This window comes from Penicillium chermesinum (genome assembly GCF_028974085.1).
Source record: "Penicillium chermesinum strain IBT 19713 chromosome Unknown utg000005l:1.0-4115287.0:1.0-4118363.0, whole genome shotgun sequence".
Taxonomy (NCBI): domain Eukaryota; kingdom Fungi; phylum Ascomycota; class Eurotiomycetes; order Eurotiales; family Aspergillaceae; genus Penicillium; species Penicillium chermesinum.
Genome location: NW_026695315.1, coordinates 3995193 through 4009480, shown reverse-complemented (window position 1 = coordinate 4009480; position 14288 = coordinate 3995193). Strand labels below are relative to the sequence as shown.

Below are 14288 nucleotides of genomic sequence, written 5' to 3'. Positions count from 1 at the left end.
GTTCCTGGATATGGGGCGAGTACAAAGGCTCCACCACCCCCCCCAAATGATCATCGTATACTTCCAAGCGGACCGCACGCAATCCGGGAGCGCATGTCAACTTTAAATATGCGATTTGACTGGGTAATCATGGACTAAGTGATTAGTGCTCCGCTATACGGTTCTTCAGTTGCTCCCAACCGGATTAGGGGGGATGAGTACTATGTACTGCGTACTGCGTACGCGTACAAGGCTGGACTCATGCTGTGAGATTTGTCAGATATGCTCTGACAAAGCGTCGCGTGCATTGCCCAGGTGACCCTGTAATCTCCTGCTTTTTCGTGTAATTTTGACTGCATGATAGCCTGGCATGCTTGATCCAATACCCAATACACTACGGGTCTGATGTGTAGGTGGTGAGACACTCTCTCTTTTAGCCACTTCCGAGTTGTAAACCAGCAATTCAGCCCTCTCTCTTCCCTTCTCTTCCTTTGTAACATCCCATCTTCTTTGGACCGTAAAGTCCCCACAGGAAAGAAGCCGCCCATCGAGTGTTGCAATACCGCCCGTGACCGTACGGAGCAAAGATCAGCCAATCAGCAGGCTCAAAACGGCTGCTCCGCCGACACCCGCCAGATCGAAAGGCCGCATCCGACCTGGCGCCACTCCCTGGCGCCACTCGAATCACCGTTTCTCCTGATCTTTTTTATCTTTCCCCTCCCCTGGTCGAATTTCTCTTTCATTTTTAATCGGGTTTGCCTCTTCGTGTTCCAGACCCTTATCGCTCCTTCTCAATCTTTTCTCGTCTCGGGGTAGTGGTTGTATTGCCCTTTTTTTCTTTTATCTACCGACCACTCCCTCTTCTCCTTTCGCTCTAACCTCTCACGCTTCACTTTACCTTTTTTGTATCAACCTCCCCGTTGTTGCACTAGGTCTTGATTTCCTTCTCCTCTCTTCTCCATCATGGCATTCAACGCGTCGGTCACCTCCGACCTGCCGCCTCTTCCGACATACACCCTGTCTGTCCGCCCACCACTTGTCTCGCCCATTCCTGACAACATTCTATCCTTAATCTTGCCCATTATTGCCTACTGGGGCCTGTCCATGGTTTACCACTTCCTCGACGTCAACAACTATTTCGAGCAATACCGTCTTCATACTCCGGCTGAGCTGGCCAAACGGAATCGTGTGACCCGATGGGAGGTGGTTCGCGATGTCGTTCTGCAGCAGGTTGTCCAAACCTTGGCTGGAATGGTCTTGGGTTACTTCGATCCCGTTGAAACTGTTGGCAAAGAGGAGTATGATGTTGCAGTGTGGGCACAGCGGCTGCGTACTGCACAGAGAGCTATCCCACCCGCGCTCGCTCTGGTGGGCTTGGACGCTGCAGGGTTGGCCAAGTCTGCATCCCAGAACGGGCATAATATACTAGCCGGCGCCTTGGCCGGAGGCTCCTACCCCAGTATAGTGCAGTCATTGATTCTCGAGAGTGGAGACACCATCACTGCGCCAGCCTTTGCCAGCTGGGAACTGACCGTGGCGAGCTTCATCTACTGGTACCTGATCCCTGCTTTCCAGTTCGGACTCGCCATCTCTATAGTCGATACCTGGCAATATTTCTGGCACCGTGCTATGCACCTGAACCGGTGGCTCTACGGTAGGTGCCTCGTTCTTGTGTCTACCATCCGCATATACTTACGTTCCCCAAAGTAACCTTCCACTCTCGCCACCACCGTCTGTACGTCCCCTACGCCTTCGGTGCGCTGTACAATCATCCCGTCGAAGGGTTTCTTCTGGATACAGCTGGTACCGGTGTTGGATTTTTGTTGTCGGGCATGACCAACCGACAAGCCATGTGGTTTTTCACCATCTCCACTATCAAGACTGTTGACGATCACTGTGGCTACGCGTTTCCTTGGGACCCCCTTCAGCATTTCACCTCGAACAACGCGGCGTACCACGACATTCATCACCAGAGCTGGGGCATCAAAACCAATTTCTCGCAGCCCTTCTTCATCTTCTGGGATCGTCTCCTCGATACTCAGTGGCAGGGCGAAACTAAGCTTCGCTACGAACGAGGCCGGGAGTCTGCCCAAAAGCAAGTGGATATGGATGTCTCTCAAAACGAGGAACCGGAGCATGAGACCGTAGTTTCTGTGGAAGGGCCGGCCACACGAACTCGATTACGCCGGAAGACCGTGGACAGCCTGAAAGGCCCCAGCCATGGTGTTCCGGGCAGTGTCTTGCATAATTGAGCATGATGAGTTGATATGTCAACGGGTTTCGTCTCTCGTGGGTTCGAAGGTGCTGGTCATCTCCTCGCGCCAATGGGATCGACTTTTCTCATACTTTATGTCAAGGGGCCATGATCCCCATGCGTGAGTTGTCTTCCAGTGTATTATTAGCAGAATGCTTGGACCGGTTCTTTGTACATTGTTATTTTTACGACTTTCTGTGACTTACCGTCGGTATTGTCAATAATGTTTATTGCTTCGGCGCCAACTTTGAATTGACAAGAGCATTTAGCAATTTGTGCCTGTTGTTCCTTACTCTCTTAATGACCCTCATGGTGCTTATTGAGACACGAGACTATGAGTTGATCAATCCACCACAAAGGAGCGGGCCTTGCATCCTTCAACGGTGACATAATCCCCCACGCTTACTATCTTGAATGGCAAGTACATAAAAGGGCAATTTCCTCTTATTTAGGTCTCGGTGTCCTGAGAAGCAGTCCTTATTCCACAGCACTGCCAGTATGACCTCGTAAGTGGGCAATCCTGATGGCAAGCATTCAAGTAGTAGAAGAGAAGCACTAACCTACCACAAGTAGGCAGGATGTCATGGGCTATGGGCTAGCATAATTGAAATGGATCATGTCATATCGCGAGCCACAGGGTGCTATCGCGAGAGATCCTGGCGCTGCATACGCGCTTTGGTTGGCTCGTCTCGTATCTACAGATCCACTCAACAGTAAGAGCCCATTCCCCCGCAGCCAATAAAGCCCCGGTCGCTAAAGTATAAGAAGCCCGAAACAGTCTCCATTCAGACCCCAACGACTAATTCATCTGAGTTCATCTGAGTTTGGATCTCGCCTTCTCCACATACCTGCTACAGACGGGGCAACGTCAACATGCCTACAAAAGGTATGTCAAGGAAGAACTCCTGCCCCCGCACTTCCAAAGTTGAAATGTGAAATGCTAAGGCACGGAGTTCCGCCAGAGAGACCTAGCCCGCGCAGTGCACTTCTGCATCGCGATTCTCATTTTATTCCAAAGAAAGCCGTCGGAGGACAAGGATGTTACATCTTTTTAGAGGACGGAACGAAATTCCTGGACTCTACAGGGGGAGCTGCCGTCTCATGTCTCGGGCATGGCAATAAACAGGTTCAAGCTGCGATTCAGAAGCAAGCAGACCAAATATCCTATTGCCATACGGCTTTCTTCGGCACAGATGTATCTGAGGAGCTCGCGCAGTTCCTCGTGGACTCTACCGGAGGAAAGCTGTCCAAAGTATTCATTGTCAGTTCTGGTGAGTCATCTGCACCCGGGCAGCTTGACCTATAACCATCGTATCTAGTACTATCAGAATCTAAGATCGGCAACGTTTAGGCTCCGAGGCTGTGGAAGCCGCTCTGAAATTGGCTCGGCAATATTTCCTGGAGCTCCCAGCCCCTCAGCCTCAACGTACTCGTTTCATCTCCCGTTTACCGTCCTACCATGGTACAACGCTGGGTGCTTTGGGGGTGGGTGGCCACGTCCTTCGGAGAGAGCCATTTGAGCCATTGCTCCCAGTGACCACATCCCACGTATCGCCCTGCTTTGCGTATAGAGGGAAATCAGACGGGGAGTCCGATGCTGACTACGTGAGCCGACTGGCAGTCGAACTGGATGAAGAGTTCCAGCGTGTGGGCCCAGAAAATGTCTGCGCATTCATTGCTGAACCCGTCGTCGGTGCCGTGAGTGTCTACATGATTGGCCATGGACACATTAGCTAAAATATGGAATCCTAGGCACTTGGCTGCGTTCCAGCCGTTCCAGGCTATTTCCCCGCTATGAAAGCAGTTTGTGAGAAATATGGAGCGCTCTTCATCCTTGACGAGATCATGAGCGGCATGGGTCGTTGCGGCACTCTCCACGCTTGGGAGCAAGAAAACGTCGTGCCTGATATTCAAACGATTGGTAAAGGGCTTGGCGGGGGTTATGCTCCTGTTTCCGGCATTCTGATCAACGATTCAATCGTGCAGGTCCTGGATAAGGGCACGGGGGTTTTTCGACACGGACAGACCTACCAAGGCCACCCAATCTCATGCGCCGCGGCACTAGCTGTTCAAAAGATCGTCCACGAGCAGGGACTGTTGGCCAATGTTCGTGCAATGGGGGCCTATCTCGAAAGTCACTTGCGTGAACGGCTCGGAGACCATCCGCATGTCGGAGATATTCGCGGCAAAGGGCTATTCTGGGGGGTATGATGACACCGGTCCATATCTTATTACTCCTACTAATTTGGGTCTACAGCTCGAGCTAGTAAAGGATAAAAGGTCCAAAGAGCCTTTCGAGACAAAAGACCGACTTGCATTTCTCATCCAGGAGAAGGGCCTGCAACATGGCGTCTCTCTATATAGCTCGCCCGGTACGGTAGATGGCATCCGCGGTGACCATGTGATCATAGCACCTCCGTTCATTGTGTCAAAAGAAGAGATTGATATCATAGTTGATACGACTGCCGTCGTTCTCGAAGAAGTGCTGGCTGGACTTGCATCCTCATGAGAATGTTTCTTTACAGGTTTACTGAGCATAGCTGAGTATAAGTAACTGCACCACTACTATTGGTATATGCAACAATCTATCTAAATGCAACAAGATTTTAGAAAACTAGGGCAACTTTCAAGTTCAGGACTATAATTTATCATCCCTATAGAAAGACTCATTATTGTACATTAGAAAAGTAGACGGCGATCAAGATTGCATCTCGATAGCAGTAGCTGCTGCGTCGTACTCAGTCGACTGTTTCATGGAACCGTTGGGGACGCCAACCTCCTTTGGCATAGAGTTGGCTGCCCAGAGACTAGCCACCGTCTCCACAGCCCGTTCAACAACCACGCGAACTCGATCGCGCAGCACAGTATTGGTGCATTCGACGTCCAATTTCTCCAACCACACTCGCGCCACATGCTTGTCAACGCGGATTTCGAGCCCAGGAACTGGTATTCCCAGCGCGTGGAGGCGTTCCAGCTCAGCCGATTCAATATCTGCGATGCGTTGCTCCTTGACCTTCTCCGACTGGTCACCATTGGCGATCTCTTCTGCCAGCTCCGTCGGGATACGGGGTTTCTCAATAGGGGCAATTTCGGAGCCAAACTGAGATTCCAGCATCATGAGCAGCCGTGCTAGTCGGTCCTCGGATCCAACATATGAATGAGGGTTGTAGGCGAAATCATCGTCATGATGGTGGTGGTGGTGGTGCTTATTTTTGGCCGATTCTATAGGGTAGAAAATGGTGGTCAGCGTGATTGCAAATGGAAAAGAAAAAGAAAAAGAAAAGAAAAAGAAAAAAAAAAAGGGAGTGGAAAGGGCTGCATACGTTTCACAGAAGCTGGACTGCTCTCGACGGTCAAAAGCACAGCCATGACAGCATCCGCTACACCATCGTTCATCATGTTCCCCTCCCATTCGAGCTCCACCTCGCGGGTACGCGCATGGTATCGTAGAACAACACATCCCATGATCAAGAAAGCCTGTGTCTCTGCCATGGGGATCTCTTTCATCTGCGATCTCTTCTTGAGCACCTGAACCTGCATCGCCGTTGAGATTTTCACCCTTTTCTTTCTTGACGGCTCCAATTTCCTCAATGGCGCCGAATGTACCTTCGAGGGCCCACCGGATCAAATCCATGCTGGCTGAACTAAGTGTGATGTGTTGTTTGCAAGTGATGGTTGTTGTGGTTAGTCCAGCATATTCACGTAAGTCATCGGGGGCCATTAAGGACAAATCAAATCCGTTCTGGACGAGCACGCCAGCCATGAGTTGGCCATCGTCTTGCTCCATGGGAGGAGCAATCTCGGCTAATTTACCGACGACCTTCGCAATCTTATCCTTCCTGAACGGAATACGGACTTCATCGCAATTGGCTGGCGTGTAGACCTTCACCTTCACCGTCTTGTCGACGTTGAGACTCAAGAGTTTTGATTTCAGCCGCATCATTTGGTGCTTCTCGCCGTGGACAAGGATCTATGTCAAATAGTTAGTGATTTGTGAGATGTATCTCTCTTGGGGTGTCAAGCTCACCACTACAGGAGCAGCCACCTCCTCGATAAAGTTACGGTTCTCAACTCCGTCAACATGAGCAGCAAAGCTGATCTCATCCACTGTACAGCGACGTGGAATCATAACCTTTTGCTCTTCATCATTTCCACCTGGCACACGACCACGACCCTGCACAGTCGATACTTTGGACATCACAGCAGGAATCTGGTCAGGCTCATTGAGGAGCTGCTTGGCCATGGTCCCTTCAACGCTATAGCCAGTCATGACGACTCCATTACGCTCGCTGGGCGCCCAGCGTTCGAGCAGCTCTCGACTGGTTCCAGTTTGCAGCATACCGGGAGACGCAATCATCACACAGCCTCCAACATCATCAAAACGTTCTAAGCTCCGCAGACTTCGTACAAAGCGAAAATCCCACGGTCCCGCAGTGACACTTTTATCTCCACTTGCTTCGGCTTCGGCCATACGTTGTCGGAAAAGACGTTTGATGTTATCATTCATAGCACCGATATAGGTTTGATAGACCACCATACACCGTCGGGCCATGTTACCAATGTAGTAAATCGGGACTTTCTGTAACTCCGGATGCCGCTCCCAGTATTCCTCGAGGATGAGAAGAAGCTCTTGAGCTCTTCCAAGGCGAACACGGGCATAAGAACACGCCCTCCCCTGTTCAGAATTCCAGTGATAGACTTCATGAGCGCTGCCTCTCGCTCTAGACGCGGCGGGTTTGAGGATATGCCAAATGTCGATTCCGTGATCAGAACGTCAATTTTGATTCCCCTCGGAACCTCAGCTGGGATTAAGTGCCGATCTTCTTCCCTAGAATAATCACCCGTGAACAAGATGTTCAATCCAGCGATTGAGACTAGAAACATAGCTGCACCAAGAACATGACCGGCAGGGAAAGGAGTGATACGAATGCTATTGATGGTGTGAGTAGTGTTGAAATCGATGGTTTCAATCAATGGAAGAGTCGAGAGATGATCGCGTTCGGTGTAAAGCGTCGTGCGCTGGTCTGAGGATGACGATGTATTGCTGACTCGGACATTGTCTTGGATCAGCCATTTGTAGATGGCTTTCGTCGCATGGGTCATGAAAACGCGGCCTTTGAAGTTTGTTTTGCTGAGAACATAGGGTAGAGCGGAGGAGTGGTCAACGTGGAAACTGTACCATTCATCTCTGTTAGCATCTGTAGAATGCTTTGAATAACGTTCAACGACACCGCGATAGCATATGGCATTGAAGATATGAATCTCACAGTCCGTATAGTCAACCCATAGAAGCATCACAGACATTCCGATCTGCCTTGCCCCCAAGAAGCACTGACGGAAAGCACTTACTGGCTAATTAAGAGAATATCCACCGTGCTCAAATCGAATTCATCGAAGAAAGGAAGAGCCGAGAACCCTTCTTTAGCTGGATGCATACCTGCATCAAGCTGCAAGCAGACAAACAAAAAGGTATTAGCAATGTGTTAAGGCCATATCTCCTCTGTTTTTATTCCTACCATGACTGTTTTTCCTTTGTATTGGATGATATGGCATGAGCGGCCGACCTCATTGCCTCCACCCAGGCAGTAGAATGCCAGTTCATCAGAGGGATCGACTGGCTCGTCATCCATAGCTGCCCCCATAGCGGAGGCCTTTCGCTTGGCCGCCATCGCGTCAGATGATAGAAGCGCCTCTTTTCGCGTTGAGAGGGTGTATTGCGATCCGACGCAGAGCTGTGACTTTCAGGGCGGTTGCGCCCGCGTCAACAGGGGTTGGGGAACCGAGATCTCAAGGCAGTCCCGCTTCTCATCCCCAGATGCGAGGCAAGACCGATTGAAGTAAATGGGAAGTAGCCTTGGTTGCTATCAGTGGAATGGTGAAACCCATATCGGCGCGCAGGATATGTGTCACGTGATAGGTCACGTGACCTATCACCGCGGAGAGTTCCAGTCTCAGGTTCATTCGCGCAAAAGCTCCTTTACGCATCCTTCGGTTCACCATCGTCATCAACGCTCTCCCTCCGTCTACTGCTTGGCTCTTCATCGATACCAGTCGCCGTGTTCATGCTGTCCCAGAAGGTTTGAGATGGTCACGGTGGCACTCGGTGTTGCGTGCAAGCCGCTTGATCAAGCACGCGTAGACGTGACTTTGTCCCGCCAGGCCCCGATACCATAGCCCATGCCATCAGTTGTCGCTCTCGATTAATATTGAAACTTGCTTCACCATGGCGCAAACTCATCAACCTCAGCAGCAACAGCAACCGCCCTCTCAATTTTCCCAGCCCTTTTCTCCCACCGTCTCCTCTCCCCTCTCCTCACTCATCGTCGCCTGTGAACGGAGGCCCCGCTCCTCCAGCAGCGAAACGACCGCGCCTTTCACCACTCCCTCAGGGGCAGTCGCACCCACCATATGACTCACCCAGCTTTGGTGCGATGCAGCTACCGTCCACGCAACCGATGAATGGAACAGCGCCAAACAGCATGCCTTCCACCCCCGTTGCGGCACCTCCCCCAGCTCCTCCTGGCACTATGGGCCCCCCCCTCACGTCCGGCGGATAAGACAACTGATGCAGCGGAGCTGACCGACGTTCTGGCTTCCTCTGGTATCGATGTACGTGAAGAAGAAGCATTCCTCACACGGAGCTTCTCAGGGTCCAATGCGCAGGCGCAACCGGCCTCTCGGGGCAGATACCCCAGCAACCACCTCCCATCAGCACATCATTCATGTCCCAGGCGTCCACCACGGGAACACTCTCAGCATCTAGCAGTTTCGGCGACTTGCCTATCAAACCGGGCGTTCCGCATGATTCATTTTCGTCGGATCCCACAGCATCCCCTTTCAAAGAGAATGGCCAGCCCACTCGTGAAGATACCGAAGCGGCGCGACGGGCGCAATATCATCTTCAGGAGCCCTTCCTTTTGACCAAAATGCTCGAACAGCGCATTCAAAAACGTGGGTTCGAGCTTGGAGTCCGCATTCCCTCAGAGGGCCTCTTCCACCCGGTCCCAGGTAGGCCGCAGCCTATTGAGGTCACTGGCCCAGACGGCTCCTCTGTGATTCGCACAGGCCAGACGATCATCAATCAAGAAGGAGCTCCTATGGTGGATATCTTGAATTTAGTTTCTTTGTCTTGTGAAGAACGGTTGAGAGGCGTTATCGACTACTCCTCGGTTCTTTCCCGCAGCCGCCGGGCGCATTCACATGGTGTGGTTCCAACTGAGTGGAAAGATGTCGCTCAGTCGGCAGTGTCAGGACCTGGGAATGGTACCAATTCTTTAAAGCGTATGTTGTTATTGCGAATTCCGATGGTGTCGCCGATGTGGCTAACATACTCTACAGGTTCCCATAATGATTCAGGTGGCGCTTTTCCAAAGCCAGTTGCAGAACGATACAGAGGTCTTGTTAGTAAAGAAGCTCAATATGAGAACAAGCGAGCATCTAAACGCACTAAGCGCAGTGCGGATGCTACCTTCAATGAAGCTACGGGCAATCGGGCCGACTCGCTTGATCCAGCTGGCTCTGCTCCTTCAACTCCCATCCCTGAAAAGGCAGGGCTTGACAAGAAATCTGTCAGTAAGAAGGAAGCAAGGAAGATGGTAGATACAAAAGCCAGCGAGGTCCAGCAGCACCAGCAGTCGGTTGAAACGGCACGAATGGCTACCAACAGCATGCTGTCTGGAGGAAGATTTGGCGCTAAAAAGACCTATTCCTGGTTAAAATCCGGAGGATCATCTAGTGGATTTTCATCCCCGTCTCGGCCCAACCCATCTACCCCCACCGCTGCGCCTGAGAAGTCCACTCTCTCTGGAGAAACATCCTCTGGTCCGATGAAACGTCGGATCGGATCATGGCGCGAAGACCAAGAGAAGGGCGCGGGAATCCAGGTTCGAGACCTCCTCTACATGCTCGAGGCAGATGGCCGAGGCATCAAACATGTGCAGCGGGGCTACTCCAAGGACCCCAAAGAGGACCGCGGTCCTTGAATGTGCGACCTCTTGTAATCTTAGTTTTTCTTTTCTTCCCTTTTACGTCTTACTTCTTCTCGACTCTTCATCCATCCCTGTGCTCATGTGTGGGAGGGATGATTTGTCCATTGTATCCCCCGTGCTCCTGGAGGGGTTGCATCGTCTGCATGAGATTGGTTCGCGGCGTTTCTGGGTCCTTATTACCGGGGGTTTACTGGGATTCTTTTCTTTTCCAAATTATCTCCGTCAAAAAATAATTTTGACGATGCATCTCTGTGCGAAGGTAGCTGACCAGTACAAACGTGGCTCGATTGGAAGTGGTCTAATGTGAATGAAGTAATTAAATACTAGAACTGCGCTCTAAATTCTTGGGATGGCTTGTGAGAAAGGCATTCCATGTCCACTGGGAATAGCCGATCTTGAGTATGTCCCTGGACTCGCTTTTCCATGCCTGTTCTGTCCGAATCTCTGGCATCAGTCATTGTGTAACAATCGCTGTTCACTAACCAACTGAGCCGTACCTGCTAGCTCTCGTGGGGAACCCACAATCCCATTTAAAGAGCCGACTAGATAATTCCCCGCGTCGGGGACGACATCCTGATCGTTTGCCTAAAACTTGACCGGCTCGACGACGGCTGTCACCATGACAAGCTTCCAAAGTAGTGCCGTAGCGACATCCCTTACAAATACCGGGAATTCCTAGGCCCTTTTCTCTACCAGATTTCTAGAACGACCGTCAATAACGGCTCCAGCAGCTTTACTCGCCATTGCACAAGCGGTCATCAAGCCCTGCATACATTGTATTGGGAATATCAGGCGGACACAAACACAACTGCACCCTCAAGTACAAAGTCAATCTAGAAATGTGGTAATAGGAACCTCGTAGTTTGAAAAATTCTTCTATTAGTACTCGCATAAAATTGTGGGTGCTTTGGAACAGGATCATCCTGTGAGACCTTATCGTACGGTATACTCCCATAGGCGGGGCAGCTTGACGCCAACTTTTTGTGGGGCCGGTTGGTTCTAGTAGAAATCGGACAATCGCCGTCGGCGTCTTCCGGGCCCGAGGTTATACTGGGAAACCCTAGAGTCAACTACTCATCCCCTATCTATTCTTCACCTCACATCTTAGGATTGGACAACGTGGGAACTTTCCTATCTTCATCCTCCACGAGTCATCGTCTTGCGTCATGTCTTCCAAAAAGGTCTTTGTTTTGGATCCCTATCATAAGGATGCCATTGCACTACTTCAATCAACACCCGGAATACAAGTCGTCCTTCCTGATAACCCTCATAAATCCGAGTGGCATGACCAGGCCGATGGCATTATTCTTCGTTCGGAGACTCGTCTGACTAAAGCTGATTTCCAAGCTGCCTCGCGTCTACAAGTCGTGGTCAAACAAGGCGTGGGCGTTGACAATATCGACTTAGAAGCTGCGAAAGCCGCGAGTGTGGCTGTCTATAACACACCAGGTCTGAACTCTGAGTCTGTAGCAGAGCTTTCCCTGGCCCTCGTCTTATCTTTGACTCGTCGTGTGACCGAGATTGATCGACGAATCCGCCAGGGCCAGCGTGTGATTCGCAGCCAAACACTTGGTTTGAGCCTTTTCCAGAAGACCGTTGGAGTCGTGGGCATGGGGAATATCGGTACCGTTGCAGCAAAGAAGTGGATTGGTGCTTGCGAATCATCCATTATCTGCTATGACCCGTACGCACTAAAGGATGCCTGGCAAGGCATCCCCCATCGCCGAGTTCACGCCCTGGAAGAACTGCTCCGCGAATCGGATGTTGTTACTTTACATGTCCCTCTATTGCCAACCACGAGGCATATGATTGGCGAGCGTGAAATTGGCTTGTTGAAAGAAAGTGCAATCCTGGTGAATACTGCCCGTGGAGGGCTTGTAGATGAAAATGCGCTCCTGTTCGCACTTCAGAAGAAACGGATCTGGGGCGCCGTCTTAGACGCAACAGAATCGGAACCTCCAACGACGGACACGTATGGGGAATTCTTGAAGTTGGACAATGTCATTCTGACTCCTCATGTCGGTTCTTCCACGAGGGAGAACCAGAGTAATAGCGGTAAAACCGTTGTAAGGAGTTTACTGGCCGCCCTTGCTGGGGAAAAAGACGTCCCAGGAAAGCTTGTTTGAGGTTTGTAGACCGCGTCTCTCATTATACTAGTAAATACCAATGATAACCAAAGATCCCAATCCTGGAAAGCTTACCCCAACTGGCTGTCATGAGAAATTGGACCAGACTTTGAAGTTCTAAAGGTTCATGGGCTTCTACTGTGTAGCAGCAGCACTGAATTTATTTGAACGATGGTGTTTACACAGCGATGTCAAAGAATTCATACCGATCTCAGGGAAAGAGTCCAGACGTGAAGAGCCACCTAGCTCCACCTGAAATAGTCCATGTTCCTCGTGGAAGACAGCTAGGAAGATAAGCCATACTAAGGCGATGATTGGCAGTCTCGAATACCCCCGCTCCCTGCTCCATGACGTGTTCCTTGGAGGTATCTTCATCCCTTGATGAGGGCCTCCTTGCAGGGATGTGACCTGACGGAGGATATTCTGGCGTATCTTATCTCAATACTGGGTTTTGTGAGGATGTTCACCGCTTGGTCGCCGGCTTCAGAGCTATTTTTCGCAGCTACATTGGATTTCACTACAATCAATGCCTGTGGAATGCCTACGGACAGATACATCCCATAGTGAATTAAGGGCTAGCCATGTCATTGCTTAAAGTTATGAATAACCTTCTTAATTATTGGTGAGGGGATGTATTTTGCTGTCGGTTCAATAGCTCAGTTAGATGAAATAGCGATGCTACTCAAATATCGTATTTTGCGGCTCCAGGGTCGTCGGTCGATCCCCAGGCTTATTCTGGCAGTCTCCGTGCTACTGGAACAGCGCACCTAGGGGGCTGGGTTGGCAATAAATAGCTCAAATATACTTTCTCGGTTCTCCTTCATTATGTTGCCTTCTGAATTCTACCGCACGCTGATGCTACGGTGCCCAATGGACTCCCTACTAGAAATTGCTTATGGCTGTCTTAGGATTGCACCGTCTTCAAAATATATGAATTATAAGAAAATTGACCCGCTACCAGTGAATGGCATTGATTTGTCAACTTGAAGATCTTGAAAATGCGAATATCCAATTTCACAGTTCTCAAGCTACATCTACAGTCGGCATCTGGGGATGTCCTCACCAAAGACCTGAAATTGCCAGAATCGTAGTGTGAACGAAGGATACCCGGAGAGCGATCACTGCACAGGTAATAATTATTTTTTTTCCCACTTGTACTTAGAACATTGCAGCTGTCACTGGGCATTTGTTAGAAAGCTGAGTCAGTCATCAGGTGACCCCTCCGTAGCGGTCCGCAAGTGCTGAGAATAGGAGACGTTGGGGGAGACTCGGGGCGGGTTTTCAATGGGGTTTTCAATGGCAATTGTTGTGTGCTTATTTTTCGTGATCTTCTGTGCCGTGTAGATAAAGACCTTGTCACAACATCCTTAGTGTTACTCGGATCTTCTACCTGAAGGTGTGGCGAGTAGATATTATAAGGTGGCGCGGTGTGGGTATCACTAGAGTCGGCTAAATGGGGAAGTATAGGGCCAGGACACCCCAGTCGAGAGTGCTCTTTATCCCCACAATCTTGAAGGGTGAAGGTGGGAACTTGAAACGAGAATGTTCTATACATCCGTCAATACCGTCAGTACTAAGATATAGAGTAGTGTAGACAGGCTTATGCAGCCCTGAAGGATGATCTTACAGCCTTTCTATGCAGGGCAAATCCCAAGGTTCCATACGCTTAGACCCACGGAGGAATCACGACCACGTTAAAACACCCCCCCATACAAAACTGTCTCGAGGAGGCGGAATCAAACCGAACAAGGCGTCAATCCCCTGAGCAGTCTTCCTGAAGAGTTAGATATATCGAAGGCATAGAGTCACTGGCCCGAGAAGTGCCGCCTCGAGCGCCAGATCGTCGCGTCATTCAAACTGAACAAACCCGCCTTGATCGGCAAACATTTGACTTCTTCTCACGCCTCGTCCAGTGACAGGCCCCAAACTCCCTCAATCCTC

At 50.5% G+C, this 14288-nt stretch overlaps 5 protein-coding genes across 5 annotated transcripts; 4 read left to right on the top strand and 1 right to left on the bottom strand.

The window, feature by feature from the left end:
• Nucleotides 1-942: 942 nt before the first annotated feature.
• Nucleotides 943-2231, top strand: sur2 (sphingosine hydroxylase; the record flags this gene model as incomplete). Its single annotated transcript, XM_058477009.1, has 2 exons — nt 943-1633; nt 1687-2231. 2 exons carry the CDS (start codon nt 943-945, stop codon nt 2229-2231), a joined length of 1236 nt encoding a protein of 411 aa, XP_058329899.1.
• Nucleotides 2232-3106: 875 nt separating this feature from the next.
• On the top strand, nt 3107-4742 carry N7468_007712 (aminotransferase, class III; the record flags this gene model as incomplete). Its single annotated transcript, XM_058477008.1, has 5 exons — nt 3107-3119; nt 3187-3504; nt 3585-3931; nt 3986-4438; nt 4491-4742. The coding sequence occupies 5 exons, from the start codon at nt 3107-3109 to the stop codon at nt 4740-4742; spliced, it is 1383 nt and encodes a 460-aa protein (XP_058329898.1).
• Nucleotides 4743-4931: 189 nt separating this feature from the next.
• ysh1 (cleavage polyadenylation factor subunit YSH1) lies at nt 4932-7902 on the bottom strand (the record flags this gene model as incomplete). Its single annotated transcript, XM_058477007.1, has 7 exons — nt 4932-5455; nt 5557-5718; nt 5768-6203; nt 6261-6870; nt 6933-7421; nt 7583-7680; nt 7750-7902. 7 exons carry the CDS (start codon nt 7900-7902, stop codon nt 4932-4934), a joined length of 2472 nt encoding a protein of 823 aa, XP_058329897.1.
• A 790-nt stretch (nt 7903-8692) lies between these two features.
• On the top strand, nt 8693-10215 carry N7468_007710 (uncharacterized protein; the record flags this gene model as incomplete). Its single annotated transcript, XM_058477006.1, has 3 exons — nt 8693-8842; nt 8920-9514; nt 9572-10215. 3 exons carry the CDS (start codon nt 8693-8695, stop codon nt 10213-10215), a joined length of 1389 nt encoding a protein of 462 aa, XP_058329896.1.
• A 1172-nt stretch (nt 10216-11387) lies between these two features.
• Nucleotides 11388-12347, top strand: N7468_007709 (d-3-phosphoglycerate dehydrogenase protein; the record flags this gene model as incomplete). Its single annotated transcript, XM_058477005.1, has 1 exon — nt 11388-12347. The coding sequence occupies one exon, from the start codon at nt 11388-11390 to the stop codon at nt 12345-12347; it is 960 nt and encodes a 319-aa protein (XP_058329895.1).
• Between the last annotated feature and the right edge of the window lie 1941 nt (nt 12348-14288).